The 18,717-nt window shown below is 45.4% G+C and overlaps 1 protein-coding gene across 1 annotated transcript; it reads left to right on the top strand.

Annotated features, from left to right (window-relative positions):
- The first annotated feature begins 9,599 nt into the window (after positions 1–9,599).
- Positions 9,600–18,284, top strand: LOC122026507 (protein WEAK CHLOROPLAST MOVEMENT UNDER BLUE LIGHT 1-like). Its single transcript, XM_042585248.1, has 3 exons — positions 9,600–9,872; positions 15,733–16,248; positions 16,445–18,284. Exons 1-3 carry the CDS (start codon positions 9,600–9,602, stop codon positions 18,272–18,274), a joined length of 2,619 nt encoding a protein of 872 aa, XP_042441182.1. The 3' UTR covers positions 18,275–18,284.
- Positions 18,285–18,717: the final 433 nt, after the last annotated feature.

Genomic DNA, 18,717 nt, shown 5'->3' with positions numbered 1-18,717 from the left:
ATATAAAACTCTATAGTATGAGGTTATGCTTTCCTTGGACTTAGGTTTGCTTCCTAAACTTTCTTGCTCTTAGATGACTTTTGTCTATTTAAGCCTAGATCATGTTTCTTTGACCCTGATGTGATGATAAGGAGGGGCCCCACCCCGCGGAGGATAGCTGCCACTATGGAGGTCACAGTCAAGGCGGTTCATGCTCAAATATCATCGGCCGGTCTGGCGATCAGGTCAACGCTTAGATATCATTGGTCGGTCAGGCGATCATGTCCTGACCGGGGGAGAAGGTTTCGATCCAATCCCGCCTTTGACACGGGAAAGTGTCAAATGAACGACGCTCAAGGGAGTAGTGGACGCTGGATGGAAGAGCTAGGAGACGATGTGCAGAAGCCAGGCCAAGTAGCTACCCCGCTCGGCCTTGCAATAGAACTCGGTATTGGCACAGTGGAGCTCTGGACGACCGGACAAGACATGAGAATAGCGGAGTTATGGCTGACCGGACGAGACACAAGAACAGTAGAGTTATGGCCGATCAGATGAAACACAAGAACAACGGAGTTACGGTTGAGCGGACACATGTACACTAATAGCGAAGTTCCGGCCAAGCGGACATGACACAAGAGAAGCGAATTTCCGGCTGAGCGGCCAACCCGCTCGGTCTACCAGCATACTCCCCCTGTTATCCATCAACATCCTTTTAGGAGTTAGTGCCGCTGACATCGGGTATGGACAACCAGAATATCATACGACGGAAGCTTCTACTGTCACTTCAAATATATGCTCAGCATGTTAAGGTACTGTGTCAGAGACACTTTACTGATAAGTCTTTTCAAGGAAAACTTAGGAAAGCGTGCTCTCCTAGGGGAGCGTGCACGTGCGCTACAGGAGCTCTATATAAAGGGGTGGGTCCAAGCATCGATGGAGGTTTGCAATCGACACTATTCGTGCTCCTGTTCATTCTTGTTGTTGCTCCGTCTTCTACGTCATCGTCGGTGACTGACTTGAGCGTCCGAGGGCCAACGTCAGGGATCCCTTCCTTGGCTCGGTACTGACATAATCTGTGTTACAGGTCAGAGCGGAGTCTACAAGCGGTCAGCGGGAGCGCCACATCCTCAGCTTTCCATCTCATCGACTTTCAGACAAGATCATATTTGGGGTTGTCTGTGGGAACTTAACCTACATTCGAGTTGAGAAGATGGAGGATGTTGGACGACTCACCACCGTGACGCTCACCAAAGAGGAGCTCGATATGCTAGTGCAAGCCCGAGCGGTGAAGATGTTCGTGCAGCAGCAATAGAAGGCACTAGCCGATCAGCTAGTATAACAGCCGGCGACATTGGCAGCAAGAGGGCGAGCGAGATTGGAAGACCGGCCGAAACCAGTTTCCATATGAGGCAGAATAGAGGACCGACCGACACGCAGGAAGCGCTGCCTGCGCCCATTCCATTTCATCGCGCCTTGTTCCAAACCCCCTCAGAAATAGCTTAGGCGAACCAGGAAAGGGGGTCATCTTCGGACGACGATCTCATTCGGGATGCGCGAAAAGGAAAGGCGCCTAGAGGTCATGCTTCACCCGAGTAGATCAATCTACAGTTCTCTCAGGCGATCTTGTGTGACCCTCTACCTAGGCCCTATACCTCACTGATGATCGGGGAATATAATGTAATGACTGATCCAGATGATCATCTGGATAAATTTGATAACGTGGCCACGCTGCACCAGTACACAGATGGAGTGAAGTGCCGAGTCTTCCTCACTACCCTCTTTGGCTTGGCGCAGCGCTGGTTCCGAAGACTGCCGGACGGATCCATACGCAGGTTCAAGGAGTTCCGAGCTGTGTTCCAACACTATTTTGCCAACAGCCGACGCTATTAGAAGATGAGCATTAGCCTCTTTACCCTAAAGCAGGGGCCTAAGGAAGCGCTCCGAGCGTACATCAGGTGTTTCAATCAAGTAGCTATGGATATCCCCTCGGTCTCATCCGAGACGATGATAAATACCTTCACTCAAGGGCCCGTTGAAGGAGAGTTCTTCTGGTCGCTCATCAGGAAGCCGCTCAGGGACTTCGACCACCTGCTCAGGAAAGCCAATGAATACATAAATGTGGAAGAAGTCCAGGCAACGAGGAAGAAGGAGACACCGGCGGAGCCCGTACCAGCACTCGAGCGGCGGCCGTCGAGCAGCCACCAGCCGTACAAAGGGCCAAGAGCACAGGGAGCGCAGCCGCACCAAGAGGCCAGGACACATGCCGTGCAGTATGTGACCTCCAGTCGGCAAAAGATGACAAGAGGCAAGGTATGGACGCCAATGTTTTACTCTTTTCACTAGTTGGCGATGCACAACACACACGATTGCTACGATCTAACATCAATCGATAGCCGACCGGCGCCGAGAGGATACCGTCGCTGATCTCCAACTCTCGATCGGCGACATAGACAACGATCTGCCAGGCGACTAGAAAACAGAAGAGCGCCCAAGCGGCACCAGCAGCAACAGGGGAGGGATAATGCTGATCCTTCTTAAGTCCCGGCTGAGTGAAATAGACTTTCCGCTCGGGAAGAGGAAAACAGAAGCAATGCCGCCCGAGGAGAAATAGGCATGATCGCCGGTGGGTCGACCGATGACAACTCCAACAGAGCCAAAAAGTCGTACGCTCGGCGATTGGAGATCCACGCCGCGGGATGCAATAAGGAGAAGGCAGAAGGGCCCGAGATCAGCTTTGGCCCAGCGATTTAGAGGGAGTGGAGATCCCTCACGATGACGCGTTGATCATCCAAGTGGTAATTGCTAATTACACTATTCACCAAACTTTTGTTGATACAGGGAGTTCGGTAAACATCATCTTCAAGAAGGCGTTCGATCAATTACAAATCGATCGAAATGAGTTGCTGCCCATGGTGACTCCTCTCTACGATTTCATGGGCAACGAGGTACTGCCGCTCGGATAGGCCTGATTGGCCATCTCGCTCGGGGAAGAGCCACTGAGGAGAACCAGGACCACAAACTTCATTGTGGTAAACACATCGTCGTCCTACAATGTCATCTTGGGCCGACCGGCACTCAACGAATTTCGGACGGTGGTGTCTACATATTGCCAAAAGATCAAGTTCCCGGTGGACGGCCGGGTGGGCGAAGTCAAAGGTGATCAGCTGGCCGCTCTGCGATTCTACGTCAAAATGGTCAAGCCCGAAGTGAGGAGCGCTCGGAAGAATCCGCGCTTGGAGGTGAATGCAATCACTGAAAAACCTCCTACATTGGTGTACGAAGAGAAGGACGAGGTTCAGATCCACCCTAGTTGAATGGAAACAACCACCTTTATCACCGCCGACCTGGAGGTGGAGAAGAAGGAAGAGTTAGTCGTCTGCCTTAGATAAAATCATGAAGTGTTCGCATGGTCGACACACGAGCTTCTCGGTATCTCCCTGAGTGTGGCTCAGCATGAGTTTCATGTTCGATCGGACGCTCGGCCGGTGAAGCAAAGAAAGAGGGACTTCAGGGAGGAGCAAAATTTGATCATCCGGGCGGAGATAGAGAAATTGCCGGAGGCCGACCATATTAAGGAAGTTCAATTCCCAAGCTGGTTGGCCAATGTCGTATTAGTCTCTAAGCCGGATAATAAATAGTGGATTTGTATCGACTTCTGTAATTTGAACAAGGCGTGCCTGAAAGATTTTTATCCATTACCCAGGATAGATCAGATGGTGGACTCAATGGTGGGTTGCGATTTGTATGCTCGACGCATACCAAGGGTAGAAGACTAGGAGAAGGTCAGCTTCATTACGACCGATGGAACGTACTGCTGCAACGTCATACCGTTCGGACTAAAGAATGTCGGAGCCACTTACCAGAGGCTGATGAACAAGGTGTTCCGATGGCATATTGGTCGTAATATGGAGGTATACGTTGATGACATATTAATAAAATTCCTCTGAGTTGTTGACCTATGTGCAGATATCGAGGAGACCTGCCGAACACTGAGGGATTATGGAATAAAGATGAACCCGAGCAAGTGTCTGTTCGGCGTGAAAAGTGGTCGCTTCCTGGGTTACATCGTCACCGAGCGGGGCATTGAAACCAATCCAAGCAAAGTCAAAGCGTTCAAGACATACCGCCGCCTTGGAACTTGAAGGAAGCTCAACGACTGACTGGTCGGATCACGGTGCTGTACAAATTCATATCGAAGTAGTATGACCAGAGTCTGCCATTCTTCAAGGTGCTTCGCCGAGCTACAAAATTCTAGTGGGACTCCGAGTGCGATTGGGCATTGGAAGAGCTTAAGGAATATCTTAACTCCTTGCTTGTATTAGTCAAGCCAGTTATTGGTGAGCCGCTTTGGATCTATTTATCATCCAATGAGTAAGTTGTTGGGTCAGCTCTAGTTAGGCAGAACGGCCAAGAGCAACAGCTTGTATACTTTTTAAGTCATATATTGAAGGATGCAGAGTCTCGCTACACCGACCTAGAAAAATTAGCTTATGCTTTGATTCTCACCGCTCGGAGGCTTCGTCCATATTTCCTCACACACTCAATAATCATGCTAACTAATAGCTCCTTGGGACGAGTTATTCTCAACCCCGAGGCATCAGGAACACTAATCAAATGGACGGCCGAGCTAAGCGAATTCAATATACAATATCAACCCCGAGCAGCAATCAAGTCTCAGGCCTTGGTGAATTTCATCATAGAGGTCTAGAATGTCGAGCTGGAGGCAACATGGAAGATATATGTTGACGGCTTGTCCACTTGGCAAGATAGCGGAATCGGTATATTGTTCATCTCACCACGAGAAGACCGGATGTAGCTTTCCGTTCGATTTGACTACAGAGCCACCAATAATGAAGCAGAGTATGAGGCATTGATAGTCGGCCTACAAGCAGCTCGGCAAGTGAGAGCTATTAAACTTCTCATCCACTCGGACTCTCAATTGGCCGCTCAGCAGCTATCTGGGATATTCGAGATAGGCAATGCCCGACTCAAGCTTTATGCGGAGGCCTTTGAGAAGCTGAAGACCAACTTTTAGGAGGTCATTATATAAAAGATCCCCCGATAGGAGAACTAGGTGGCAGATGAGTTGGTAAAATTAGCTAGTTCGTTATCATCGATCATCATAGGACAGCCGATTGAACAGGTCTCGCTCATGGCATATATTGACCGAATGGAAGGAATGACCTTCCCAAATGACTGGAGGACGACTCTGATAGAGTTTCTGCGATTGGGAGTTAAACCTGCCGATCAGGAAGAAGCTCGCTTGCTGAAGAAGAGGGTTGGACAGTTCACTTTGATCAGGAACCAGCTTTATAAGAGAGCCTTCTCCAGGCCCTACTCAAATGCATCGGATCGGAAGATGTCGAATACATTCTGCGGGAGGTGCACCAAGGTTCCTGCGGAGGCTATCCAGGTGGTTGTGCGTTTGCTAGAAAAATACTCCTAGCCAGATATTTTTGGCTGACCCTCCAAGAAGATGCCGCTCAAACGGTGGCTACCTACTTGTCCTGCCAAAAGTATCACAACCTTCCGCACCGACCGACTGAGGAAATGAAGACGTCCACAGTATCATGCCCGTTCGACCAATGAGGCATGGATATTGTTGGGCCATTCCTCATGGCGACAGGTCAGTGGAGATTTTTGCTTGTCGCTATGGACTACTTCTCGAAGTGGGTGGAAGATGAGCCGCTTGCAAGAATAACCTAGCATATGGTCATTAAGTTCGTTTGGCTGAACATCATATGTCGATTCGGCATCCCATATCGGCTCGTATAAGACAATGGGAGGCAATTCACTGGTCAGGGGCTTAAAGAGTGGTGCGAGGGATATGATATCTAACAGACCTTCACCTCTGTGGCCTACCCCCAGGGCAATAGACAACCTGAAGTCGCCAATCGGGAGATCCTCAGAGTGCTACGTGCTCGGCTCGACTACGTCAGAAGCAGCTGGGTCGACGAGCTCTACAATGTGTTGTGGGCCCTTCGCATGACCTCGAAGGAGGGGACCGGCATAACCTCCTTCCACTTGGTATACGACGGTGAAGCAGTCGTCCCTGTGGAGGTCGGAGTAGAATCGATCGAGTGCAGTACTATAATGAAGGAAACGTCGAACGAAGGCTCATGGTGCTTGACTTGGTGGATGAAACGTGGGCGAAAGCAGCTGTTCGGTTAACAACGTACCGACAACGGATGAAGTAGAACTACAACCGGAAGGTGATCTTGAGGTCCTTACAGTTCGGTGATCTCGTATGGAAGAAAGTGAAGCCGATCGATGATGTCATCAAGCTTGAAGCCCCATGGGAGGGACCTTTCAAGGTCGTGCAAAAGCTCCACTCAGGCACCTACTACTTGGAGGATGAGGGGAGAAGGCAGCTCCAGAGGCTGTGGAGAGCGAATCATCTTTAACCCTACAGGGCCAGATGAGATGTGCGCGAGTGGATACATGTATTTTTTGTATGGTTCCTGAACGCAAGGTAAATATGAATAAAAGCAAAGAATGCCACTCTTGAGATGTGTCTTCCCCAACGGTTGAGCAGCGACCTTAAACCCCAACGGTCTTCCCCAACGGTCGAGCGGCGACTTTAAATCCTCGTGTTCCTCAATAGTTGAGCGGTGACCTTAAACCTTAGTCTACATCAACTGTTGAGTGACGACCTTAAACCCTAGTCTACATCAACGGTCGAGGGGCGACCTTAAACCCTAGTCTTCATCAACGATCGAGCGGCGACCTTAAACCCTAGTCTACATCAACGGTCGAGCGGTGACCTTAAACCCTAGTCTTTATCAACAGTCAAGCAGCGACCTTAAACCCTAGTCTTCATCAATGGCCGAGTGATGACCTTAAACCCCAGTCTTCACTCAGTCTTCATCAGCGGTCGAGCAGTGACCTTAAACCCCGGTTTTCACCAATGGTCGAGCGACAACCTTAAACCCTAGTCTTCGCCCAGTCTTCATTAGTGGTTGAGCGACGACCTTAAACCCTGGTCTTCACCAACGGTGGAGAGGCTACCTTAAACCCTCGTCTTGATAAGTGGTCAAGTGACGATCTTATAACTCAAAAATGAGGAATGACCGACCACGAAATACAACGACCGTTTGGGACTATTCTTCAAAATACTTCCGTAACCAATCAAAAGGTTGCAGAATCATAATGAGCAACTCTAAAAATGAAGCGGGTCGATCGACTGGATAGACTAGTCATTCCCAATCGGAGGAATCATGAGGCCACGAGTTTATGCAATGTTCAAAAGACGAGTTGAAAAAACAAATACTAGAAGATGATAAAGCTTAGCCGAATGGACAAGCATTCATTGAAACTTCAAAATTTTACAAAAGCGGAACTCTCAACCTCACTCAAGGTAGTCTAAGGAATCATTAGGTAGCGATTCAGTTAGCTTATCCCGGCTGATGACCTTACTCGATAAAGCAGCAGAGATGTAGCCACCTGCCTGGAGTTGGCCGAACGCCCCTTCAATTACCAAGTCGAATAGGCGAAATGCCCGGTCGACGACCTTGTCATTGAAAGCGTCCGAGTGGATGTAGTTCTTCTTCATAGCCTCAAACCGACCAGGCTTGGCATCTTGATAATTTTTTAAAGCCACTCGGGAGGCCTCTAGCTCGTCCTTCGTGGTGGCCAACTCATTATTTTTTGCGGAGAGTTGGCCTCGAAGGGCAGTTTCTTCAGCCGACCGACTCTTCTGTTCAGCAACCAGGAAATCTTTAGCTTCTTTGAGTTTCTTAGCGAGGGTCGGGGCCTCTTTATTCTTCAGGTCGAGGTCTTCAATGGCCCGGAGTTTCCTTGCATTAGCCGATTCGATCTTGGCGTCAAAGGTGGTGACTTGCTTATTGAGCTGAGCTAGCAGAGAGGCCTACTCTGCGCTCTTTCCCCGCTCGGCCTCAAGCAGCTCAGTGCTCTTCGCCAAATCGGCCCTCAACTTCGCCACCTCGGCATTCGTCTACTCCTGAGAGGCGGATGACTAACCGCTTGACGCCTTTAACTTCTTGACTTCCTCCTCCAAAAATGCGAGCCTCTAGCACATGGCTAGGCTCTCTACCCAATATTGCAAATAACCAGAAGAGTATAAGCATCGACCAGAGATAAATTATGAAAAACAGTAAAACGCAACACTTACCCCAATCGGCATATGGGTATGACTGTCCGCAAGTGCCTCTAGAGGCATCATCGCTGCACGGGCTTGGGCGTCAACCCATATCTGTGCGAGTGGCCCCTAGATAATTATTTGGTGCTCAGGAGCTCGGCACTCAGCGCTAGCCGACTCGCGCCACTCCTCAGTTGACAGGTGAAGAACCACCGTTATATGGTGTTGGCCGCTGGGGGCTGATTGGGCAGGGGTCACTCGGCCGGACGGTCGAGACGAGGACGCCGGACGGATGCAAGCTTTCTTGACCTTCGAGGGTGGTGGCATGAAGGCTACTGGCAGCGCCATAGAGTCCCTTATGGCAGACCGGATAACGACGATGTCCGATCAGATGACGTGGGGGTCATAGTTTCTTGTACTGGAGCGAGGGTTGAAGTTTCAACCCGTTCGGTGGACCGCACTGCTGAGGATACGGAGTGTGATGAAGGCTCCGCCCAGCGCCTCTTGTTCTTGATCAGCGGCTCTCCTGAGGAGGTCGAGCCCAACGTCCCCTCAACCTGAACCACCGGAAGCCATTCGAAGGGAGGTTGTGATCCACCAACCGCTCCACCACTAGGCGTCGGGCTGGCTGCCCCTCCGCTCACCAAGATTGGAGTCGCTTCACTCTCGTCTTGTGGGTCTTCTTGAGAGCCGACCGGCCACAGACCGCAGCCACTGCATTGATCGCAGCATCCGCAAGCTTAGCCTTATCTGCAAGCTTAGCCTTGCCGGCTAGACGTGCACGTAGCATGACTTTAGCTGCAAAAGAGGAAGAAAAATCAGTTAGAATCAAAGGAAGGAGTGAAGAAGTTGCATACCTAGGCTGAACGGAAGCGGGGTGCAGATCGGACCTAGGCCGAAAATGTAGAGGACACCCTCCAGTAGCAACTTGTGGATGTCATATTTCTGACCGACCAACATCGAAGATGCATTGAGGTAGTCCGATCGGCTCTTGTATTGTTTCAAAGGAGGCTGACTCATCACTTCGAGCTGCCAGTGGGTTGGGAAGTCTGGCCACAAGGGAAGACGTACAAAAAAGAAGTATTTCCTCCAATGCTTGTTGGAAGTCGGCGTTTTGTTAAAGAAAACTAAGTCCACTCAGGCTTGGAAAAGAAAAGTCCCCGGCTTGGAAAATTTTTGATAATAAAAATAGTGAAAGATCCGGGGAGTGAGAGGAATGCCTTATAGGCAGAATAGAACAACTATCCCACATAGTAGCCGAAAGGAGTTCGACACTAATTGATGAAGGGAGATGCGAAAGTATTTACAAACGGAAGGAAAGAAGAGGTGAATAGGAAATCACAGACCAGCAGTAAACTGATCCCTAAAGAAGGTAAGATAGCCGGGTGGTGGAGAGTTTGGCCGATCAGAAGGAGAGGGAAGAATAACTTTGTATCCAGAAGGAAACTCAAAAGCGGTTGTCAAGCTCTCAACATCCCCAGTGTCAAACCTGGACTTGGTAGAGGTGTACAAAAGCCAAGGGATGTCGGTGGGAGGTTGTGAGGAACTCGCCATCACACAAACAAAGGGAGAACGAAAAGATGCGAGGGGAAGGAAGCCTACTGGAGGAATATCGCCGGAACACAGACAAAGAAACACCGAAAAACTCAAAGACGGGAAGGAAGCTTACTGGAAGGTTGTCGGAGGAGCAGGAAAGGAAGAATATCGTCGGAGGAGCACAGAGACAGAGTCGCCAGAGAACACGAAGAAGAAAGTGCGCAAAGGCGGCGACAAGCCCGGGTTTATAAACCTCAGGGTTGGCCGATCGGAGCCGTCTGATCTAGGTCACAGAAACCCAGGCAAAAATAGGGTCGTTGAATTTGAAGCGCCAAAGGTCACATCGCTAGAGAATATCCGCCTGCCACGTTAGGTGTGCGGCGGCAGCGAGCGGGACACTTGGCGCCCTCGCCACGAGCCAACATTTAATGAGGGCAATTAAAAGGCATGGGGGCGTGCTCAGCGATAATGTGCAGGGATTTGCTTGATTTCCCAGAAATATGGGTGACGTAAGCTTGGATCGCGCTTGCCCAAGATAGCGCAAGAAAAGATTTCTAAGTATGAATGCTCGTTGTGCCGATCGGCTTAAGGGAGTAGACCTATGGCCGAACGGCAATCTTCAACAGGCTGACTGGCACAGAATGGTCACATAGCCGATCGTTGGGCCACGTTAATCCGATCAGAAATCAAGGAGTGTTGAAGCCGATCGGGTGGAAAGCTTCATAGACAATTTTGTTCAGTCAGTCGGACTTGCAACCTCCTTCGACTAGACTTGAAGGGGAGGCATGTGATGCGGTGATAAGGAGGGGCCCCACCTCGCGAAGGATAGCTACAATGGTGGAGGTCAAAGTCAAGGCAGTCAACGCTCAGATATCATCGGTCGGTCGGGTGATTAGGTCAACGCTCAGATATCATTGACCGGTCGGGGCGATCATGTCCCGACTAAGGGGAGAAGGTTCCAATCCAATCCCGCCTTTGACACGGGGAAGTGTCAAATGATCGACGCTCAAGGGAGTAGTGGACGCCGGATGGAAGAGGAAACGATGTACAGAAGTTGGGCCGAGCAGCTACCCTACTCGGCCTTGCGATAGGACTCGGTATTGGCATAGTGGAGCTCCGACCGATCAGACGAGATAGGAGAATAGCCGAGTTATGACCGATCGGACGAGACACAAGAACAACGGAGTTACGGTCGACCAAACGAAACACAAGAATAGCAGAGTTATGGTCGACCGGACGAAACACAAGAACAGCGGAGTTACGATTGAGCAGACACATGTACTGTAATAGCGAAGTTTCGATCGAGCGGATGAGACATAGGAGCAGCGAAGTTCCAACCGAGCGGTCAACCTGCTCGGCCTAGCAGCATACTCCCCCTATTATCCATTAACATCCTTTTGGGAGTTAGTGCCGCTGACACTGAGCATGGACAACCAGAAGATCATACGGCGGAAGTTTTTACTGTCACTTCAAAGATATGCTCGGCCTGTTAAGATATTATGTCAGAGACACTTTACTGACAAGTCTTTTTAGGAAAAACTTGGGGAAGCATGTTTGTCTTGGGGAGCGTGCACTCACGCTACAGGAGCTCTATATAAAGGAAGGTCCAAGCATCAGCGGAGGTATGCAATCGACACTATTCGTGCTACTATTCATTTTTGTTGTTGCTCCGCCTTCTACATCATCGCCAGTGACTGACTTGAGAGTTGGAGGACCACTGTCGGGGACCCCTCCCCTGGCTCGACACTGATGTAATCTGTGTTGTAGGTCGGAGCGAAGTCTACAGGCGGTCAGCAGGAGTGCCACATCCCAACTTTCCATCTCATCGACTTTCGGACAAGATCATACCCTTTAAATATATTTTTCATCTTGCTCAAGGTCTTCTCTAGCTTATTAAGTCTTGACCTCATGTATTGATTTTCAATCCTCAAATTTTTGATTTTTTATTATTGTCTTGGATATTTCTTTTTCTAGGCATGTGTCTAATTTTCTTAAGATTTTTGTCTAGATCCTTTTTATCCTTAGGTGAGGTTGTTATAGCATGATATTATTTATACATAAAAATTATTTCTAGTATGTTTTTTTATCTTAAAATAAAGAAATATTATTAACTAATGGCACCTTAGATTTTATCTTAGGTGCTTCCCCTAAACTTGAGCTTCCACCCTTTTCTTTTCTTTAATGTCTCCCCCTTGGATTTAATTTTAGTAATGTCCTCTTTGATTACATATAAAACACACAATATTCTCCTTGCCCTTTCATATCATGGGGCTAACAACTCTCGACTTCTCCTTCACCTTGGGTGCTAATTAACCCTTCTTCTTTATCAATTTAGAACACTTACTCTTATAGTGTCCTCTTTCTCTATACTCAAAACACAATATATGATCTTTATTTTTAGTACATGAAATTATTATACCTTTATGAATTGAGCTATCTTTGTTTATAGAGGGCGCACATTCATCTTCATTGACTCCGGATGTTGAGGGTTCTTCTTGTACCGATGCTAATGACTTATGCTCCCTCTCAATCTTTGAGATGGATGCTTCTTCATCTTCCATCTCGGATGCTAAACATCTCTCAACCTCTGAATCCTCTTGCTCTATTGTCAACGAGTCTCCTTCCTCACGCTCGTCTTCACTTTGCATTGAGATTGGATTTTCATAAAGTTTTGCAAGCTTGTTCCATAGATCATTTACATCCCGATTTAACCTATCTTGCACAAGACATTGTTAGGTAAAATATTTGATAATAATTTAGTTACCTTTTCATTTACATCAGATTTTTGACCTTGCTCATTAGTCCATTTGCTCCTTCGAACAAGTTTTTCTTTTGTATCTCTCGAAGCTTCAAATTCTTCCATTAGAGCAAATCAATGTTCTATGTCCCTCATAAGGAAGTATTTCATCCTTGACTTTTAATGCTCGAATCCTCCCAATTGGAATGGTGGAGGTACTCGGATGTCATATCCAAATCCATCCCAGGATTCCATCCCAAAATCCAAGCCCCCTTTGGTGTTAACTTCTTCCGACGATTAGTCCAATGACTTGTTACTATTGAAGAACTCAAAATCACACCTTTTTCCCTCTAGCTCATGCTTCTTTTGGTTGTTAGTCTGATGAAGAATTGTTTCGATCTTATACTACTTGTTAGGATCCATGCAAGATAGGGGGGGGTGAATAGCTCTAATCGCTTCTCCTTGATCTTGATCTTGTTCTTGTAGTTTGAATACGCAGCGGAAACTTTGATTCAAAACTAACTCCATGTGCATAACATTTGGATTTTATTTGGTATCTGTCTCCTTGAGACGACTAATCCAAGGGTATACTCCTAGCTCTCTACTTCCACTAAGAACTTTCTCCTTCTCGAAAATCTTTAGGAGGTGAAGAAGCCTCTTACAAGAAATTCATGACAATACAATAATGAAAGCAAATACAACTTATAAATAAGAACAAAACAACTTTATAAGATGAGAACTTCACCTTGATCATTGTTGATAGCTTCAGAATGCCTCTTGTTGCTCTGGAAATGCAATATCACTTCGCTCTCAAATTAAACCTCTAAGAATCAACACCTTTAAACCTCTTCAAAATCACCTTTTAAAGGTTGCTGGATGATTTATGTCTGTTAGTCGACTAATTTTACGAATCAATCAACTGATCTAATGAATTCGACTGTTGAAAGTTATAAAACGATTCTTTTTTGACTTATTTGACCATATCAGTCGACTGATTTTTCAAATCAATCCAATTGATTTGCTTTCGGATTAAATCTATTTGACTAAATTTCCTAATCAATTGAATCAATTTTCTTATGCATACTTCTAGATCATTACCACCTTTTGTATCTGATCCAATGATCGGTCCAGGCTTTCATCTCTCGCCAAGAATCTAGTTCTCAACTTTCTTGTACTTTTTTATCTTGCATCCGACCTTACGACTTTCAAGGATCTTATTTTGCCTAGTATCTGATTGATTTCAACATATTAGGACTTCCTTTGCTCAACATCCAGTTCATCGTGACTTACCGAGACTTCCATTGTCACTAAGTATACTGTCTTTCATGACTCACTTAAACTTTCTATCTCATGCCAAGTATCCGATCTTCAATGCCTCATTTGAATTTTTCTCTTGCTAACTTCTCGTTGGACTTTTAATCACAAGTGTTCGATCCTCCGTGACTCACTTGGACTTTTCTCTTACCAACCTTTCATTGGACTTTCGATCACCAAATATCTGATCATCCGTGACTCACTTAGATTTTTCTCTTACCAACTTTTTATTAGATTTTTAATCACCAAGTGTCCGGTCATCTGTGACTTATTTAGATTTTTCTCTTGTGGTCAAATATTCGGTCATCTTGACGTACTTAACTTTTTACTAATATATTGATCAAATAACGAAATCCAAATTTGATCCGATCGATTGCACTAACAATATGAAACGATTGAGCAGCCAATTAGGTCGAGCGAATTGATTGAATCCAAATCAAATCCAATGAACTTTTTTCCTTTACCATCACAGTGCAGATCGATTTATGACACGTACCGCGCTTAGCCATCCTTAACCTTTTTTCCTTTACCTCTCCTACTGCCTAGCAAACCCAATTAATGACTTTTCTTTGAATTGACTTAACGGCCAAGGGAAGAAGAAGAGAAACCAAACTCAAGGAGTAGAAGCCTATGACAAAGAAGGCAGCCCTTATTTTTCTACTGCAAGGCTGTAGGATGATAGCATCGTTGACCCTTCCGACACTAGAAAGGACATTAGACTGTCTTTCTGCTTCTACTAAGCCTGTTCCCAAATATGTGTCTTCAGAATGACCAAATGTACTATAATTTGTGTTGAAATAAATGAATTTGGGGCTCACTAAATCTGTCGTAACATCTTTCAACATGAACAGGGGGAGTAGGCTTCGCCGTATGTGCAATGAGCTTTTTCCAGCAATAAGACACGAGCGCACGACGGCGTGTGGCTCGTTATTTTACGCTGCCTTGGCAATCAACTCGCCCAAGTGGGCCTCAACCGCCGAATAGACTGTAAAATAGGCAGCATTTTTGTGACGACGCGAACAACGCCGGAATTATTTGCGACTAAAGAAACGAAGTAAAGGAAGAGGTGGGGAAGTGATCATCCGCTCCTCAATCGCGTGATAGGCACCGCTATATTGAATGCCTCTCTCTCTCTCTCTGTCTCTCTCGCTCTCGTATCCCAAATCGGAGGAGTCATTTCTTCTGTTCTTCCTCGTCCCGGGTGACTTCTTTCCAAGGGGAAGACTTTGAGTACGTGTTCTTCTTTCGACCACATAGATGTGTTTTCTCGCACTTTCTTAGAGTGTAAAGAAGATTCAGTTTGAAGTCAGATTTAGTTGGTGCCGATTTCTTTCAATGTAAAAGGTTTCATTGAAAATAATGGAAGATGTTAGCATAGATAATGGATTTTCCTTTTTGAATTTCCTATTCTCTGTTCATTCAGCTGAATCTACAAGCCTATGAAACTATTTAGGAATGATGTTGATTTTCTTTTATTTATCTGGCAGAGAAGCATTTAGTGACTGATATTATCTAGTTTGAGCTTCTTAAACAAGCAATTTGGAATTGCAAAATTAATCGCTTGTCTGAGATAGTTTGTCCGGTTTTGATGTGTGATATAGGTATTAACAAACATCTAACCTTCTACGAAAGTCAACTTCAAGCATCATCTAGTTCATGGAAATTCATTTAGCAAGATTCAACTTTTAGCATGATCTGGTTGTTCATGGTTTCAGATTTGAGATGAATTAAGGACGTAACCAACTGTATCATGTGAATATTGCACATCGCAATTAGAATTTACTCACAAATTTTGTTGTATTTGTAATTGGAGATCGTCGATATTAAGCTGTCATTTTGTAACTCGAATTAAATCTTGCATATTTGCTCTGTCCTCTAATTAAAGATGTAGAATCAGCAGCGAGGTTGGACCTAATCTATTTTGTGGATGGAAGAAACAAGCATCAGCAACACAAGTCTCAATGAGAAGTTACATTTGACCACATCATCGTTGCCGGAATGTCATCCAATTTCTTCAACATCTCAAACTTCCCCAATTTTTAAAGAACTCGACACTGATCACTTGCAGAGGAAGGTTATGGAAAACATTGAAAAAAAGGTTGAGCAAAACATTTCTGCACCTTTGTCATCGGACACTAATGCATCTGCAACCGCTCATTTTAATCCTAATACTCAAGCTGTGGAGGGTTCTGACTCATCATCGAAGCCACACCTTCACCAACGAATTAATGTTCATGAACCCGAATCAGTGGTTGAGCCTGAAGAAATTCCAGAGCATGAAAATGAAAAAAGAAATTCTGTTGAAGTCAGTGTTGAGATCAGTATTGATTCTTCCTCCTCCACCGACTCAAGTAATGCTGAAGAGAGATCCACAATGCAACCTTTCGAACTCAATCTCCAGAAGGATTTCAGACAAGCAAAAAAGAACTTGTTGGAGTCTACTAAATCATTTAAACGTGGAGAAGTTGTCGATTCAAACAGAGGAGTAATTGATACTGCAGTACCTTTCGAATCTGTTAAGGAAGTTGTGACCAAGATTGGAGGAATCCTTGATTGGAAAGCTCATAAGGCAGATACATTGAAGGTAATGTTTTATCATTGGTTGCTGTTAAATTCAGGAGATGTTGGATAGAATTTTGTTCATGTCGAATACAAGTATAACATTTTTACCGCTACCGTTTAGGTCACATTAGATGCATTTCTGATGATGAGAAATTGTTGTTCTTGTTGACAAAACACAATTACATCAAATTTAGAATGTTAAGGTCTTAACATTTCAGGAGTTTGGTTCTGTAAAAGGACGAAGCTTTCGCCATTGTAGGATCCCGGAGTCTGGCTCTGTACGAAACCAAAATCAAGTTATTTCCGAACTTGAGAGAATTCACATAGAAATTTCTGAGTGCAAAGGGCAATTTGAAGCTGCACAAGAGGCTAAAATCCAAGCATTGAGGGAGCTAGAAGTCACTGAGAGTATCATAGAAGAACTACAGTTGAAGCTTGAGAAAGCCCAAAAAGAAGAGCCCCGAGCAAAACAAGACTCTGAGCTGACCCAGCTGAGGGTGAAAGAAGTGGAGCAAGGTATTACTAGTGAAGCCAGCCTCGTCACTAAAGCACTGCTTGAGGTAGCCAAAGAAAGACATGAAGCGGCTGTTGTGGAACTGGCATCAGTAAAGGAGGAACTAGAAGCCTTACGAGGGGAGAAGCCTTTATTGATCAATGAAAGAGATGTAGCAATGAGTGAAACTCAGGAAGTTGTTTCTTTAGCAAAAGAACATAGAATTGGAGAATCCTTGTCAAGAAATGAAGATTACTTGAGATGGAAAAAGGAACTTAAAATGACTGAAGAGGAAATGCATGAGCTTGATCGACAACTTGCATTGACAAAGGATCTTAGACACAAACTAGATACGTCAACAAAATTACTACAGTCACTCAAGGATGATCTATCGAAGTACATGAGCGAAAAGTTGAAACAAGATTCTGAGAACAATGACAAAGAGAAATCAGATGATGAAACAGACAAAAGTGCGTACCAAATTCAGGCACTAGATACAACAAGAAAGTCACTTGAAGAAGTGAGGATTAGCATGGTGAGAGTGAAAGCTAAAGTGGACTGTCTTAGTGTTGAAGCTGTATCACTCAAGTCTGCACTTGATGCTGAGAAAGCAGCTATTTCGACGTTAAAGCAGAAGGGAGGTGCGGCATTGATAGTAGTTTCTTCTCTTGAATCTGATCTTGATAGGACAAAACAAGAACTTGAAGTGGTGAAGATAATGGAAAGGGAAACCAAAGACAAAATGATGGTGCTGCCAATGTTGTTACATCAAAAGACGGAGGAAGTAGATCAAGCTAAGGCAGCTGCTCTGATGGCAAGAAAACAGCTACGAAAAGCCAAGGAGGAAGCGGAGCTGGCAGAAGCCTCCACGAGCACAAGGGGCAAATTACTGGTAGCTCTGAAGGAAAAAGAAGCGGCTCAAGAATCAGAGAACGTTGCATTAACAGCAGCTAAAGTGTTGCAGGAGAGTGCGCAGACTGCACAAATCGGGGGCAAGGACTCTCTGCCACATCTGATCCTTCCACCAGATGAATACTTGACTCTCAATAAAAGAGTCCATGAAGCTGAGGAACTCGCACACAATAAATTGGCAGCCGCCGTCGCACAAATTGATGAGGCTAAGATATCACAAAACATTAGTATAGAGAGATTAAAAGAAGCATGTAGAGAGTTGGAAGAGTGTAAAGAAGCCTTTAAAGTGGCGAATGACAAGGCAAAGAAGGGCCAGGAAGAAAAATTGGCTGCAGAACAGGAACTGAGGAAATGGAGAACCGAACTTGAACAGCGAAGAAAAGCTAACGATGCAGTTAAAGCTTCAGTGGCTCCCCTGAGAAGTCCACCAACTGTGCAAAATGATGAACTCAAGAGCATGAGAATGGAAGAAAATGATGATGTAGTTCATGCTGGGCCAGGAGAGATTGAGACTGGTGTGGTAGTTAAGAAGAAGAAAGCATTCTTTCCAAGATTAGCTCATCTCTTGCCCAAGAAAAGCACCCAGCAAGTGAACTCACGGGGGCCATTTGCATGCTTGCATGCTTACTATTTCGAAGCTTGACCTTGTTTGTACATGTTCATGGAGTTCATTCTTCAACATGCGTGATAATTTGATCAGTAAACAACGAAATTTATCCTTTTGTTGGAGAAATTTGCGTTATCAGCAAACTGAGTGATTTCCGTGCAGTAAGGTTAAAAAATGTTATTTGATGAAAGACAAACAGAGTTGATAGTTTGAATATTTATTAACAGATCCTTTACTTTCTAATTCACTGAATTGTGTCTTCGAGCCATATAATTTCAGGAAAATAAAAAACAGATACATGTTTCATTGCTAATTAAATTTGATCAGAAACAAGATATTTGAATTAATATATATCATCATAAAACAACAAATGACCGAAAAATCAAGCTTGCAAATATAAGCGACCACAGTTACTAACTACGACAGATAGATCAAAGCTCAATGAAATCTAAATTATTAACCTACAACTAATTAAGGTA

The sequence above is a fragment of the Zingiber officinale genome, chromosome 10A (genome assembly GCF_018446385.1).
Source record: "Zingiber officinale cultivar Zhangliang chromosome 10A, Zo_v1.1, whole genome shotgun sequence".
NCBI classification, from domain to species: Eukaryota; Viridiplantae; Streptophyta; class Magnoliopsida; order Zingiberales; family Zingiberaceae; genus Zingiber; species Zingiber officinale.
The sequence above is the reverse complement of the archived record's forward strand: the minus strand, read 5'-3'. Positions and strand labels throughout refer to the sequence as shown.

What these genes read in the sequence shown, in the direction of transcription:
- LOC122026507 (XM_042585248.1), top strand. Translation starts at nt 9,600, where the DNA reads ATGTCGGTGGGAGGTTGTGAGGAACTCGCCATCACACAAACAAAGGGA. An exon ending in CCGGGTTTATAAACCTCAGG is followed by an intron (nt 9,873 to 15,732) that starts GTTGGCCGATCG and finishes GATCACTTGCAG; the next exon opens with AGGAAGGTTATGGAAAACAT. An exon ending in ATAAGGCAGATACATTGAAG is followed by an intron (nt 16,249 to 16,444) that starts GTAATGTTTTAT and finishes TTAACATTTCAG; the next exon opens with GAGTTTGGTTCTGTAAAAGG.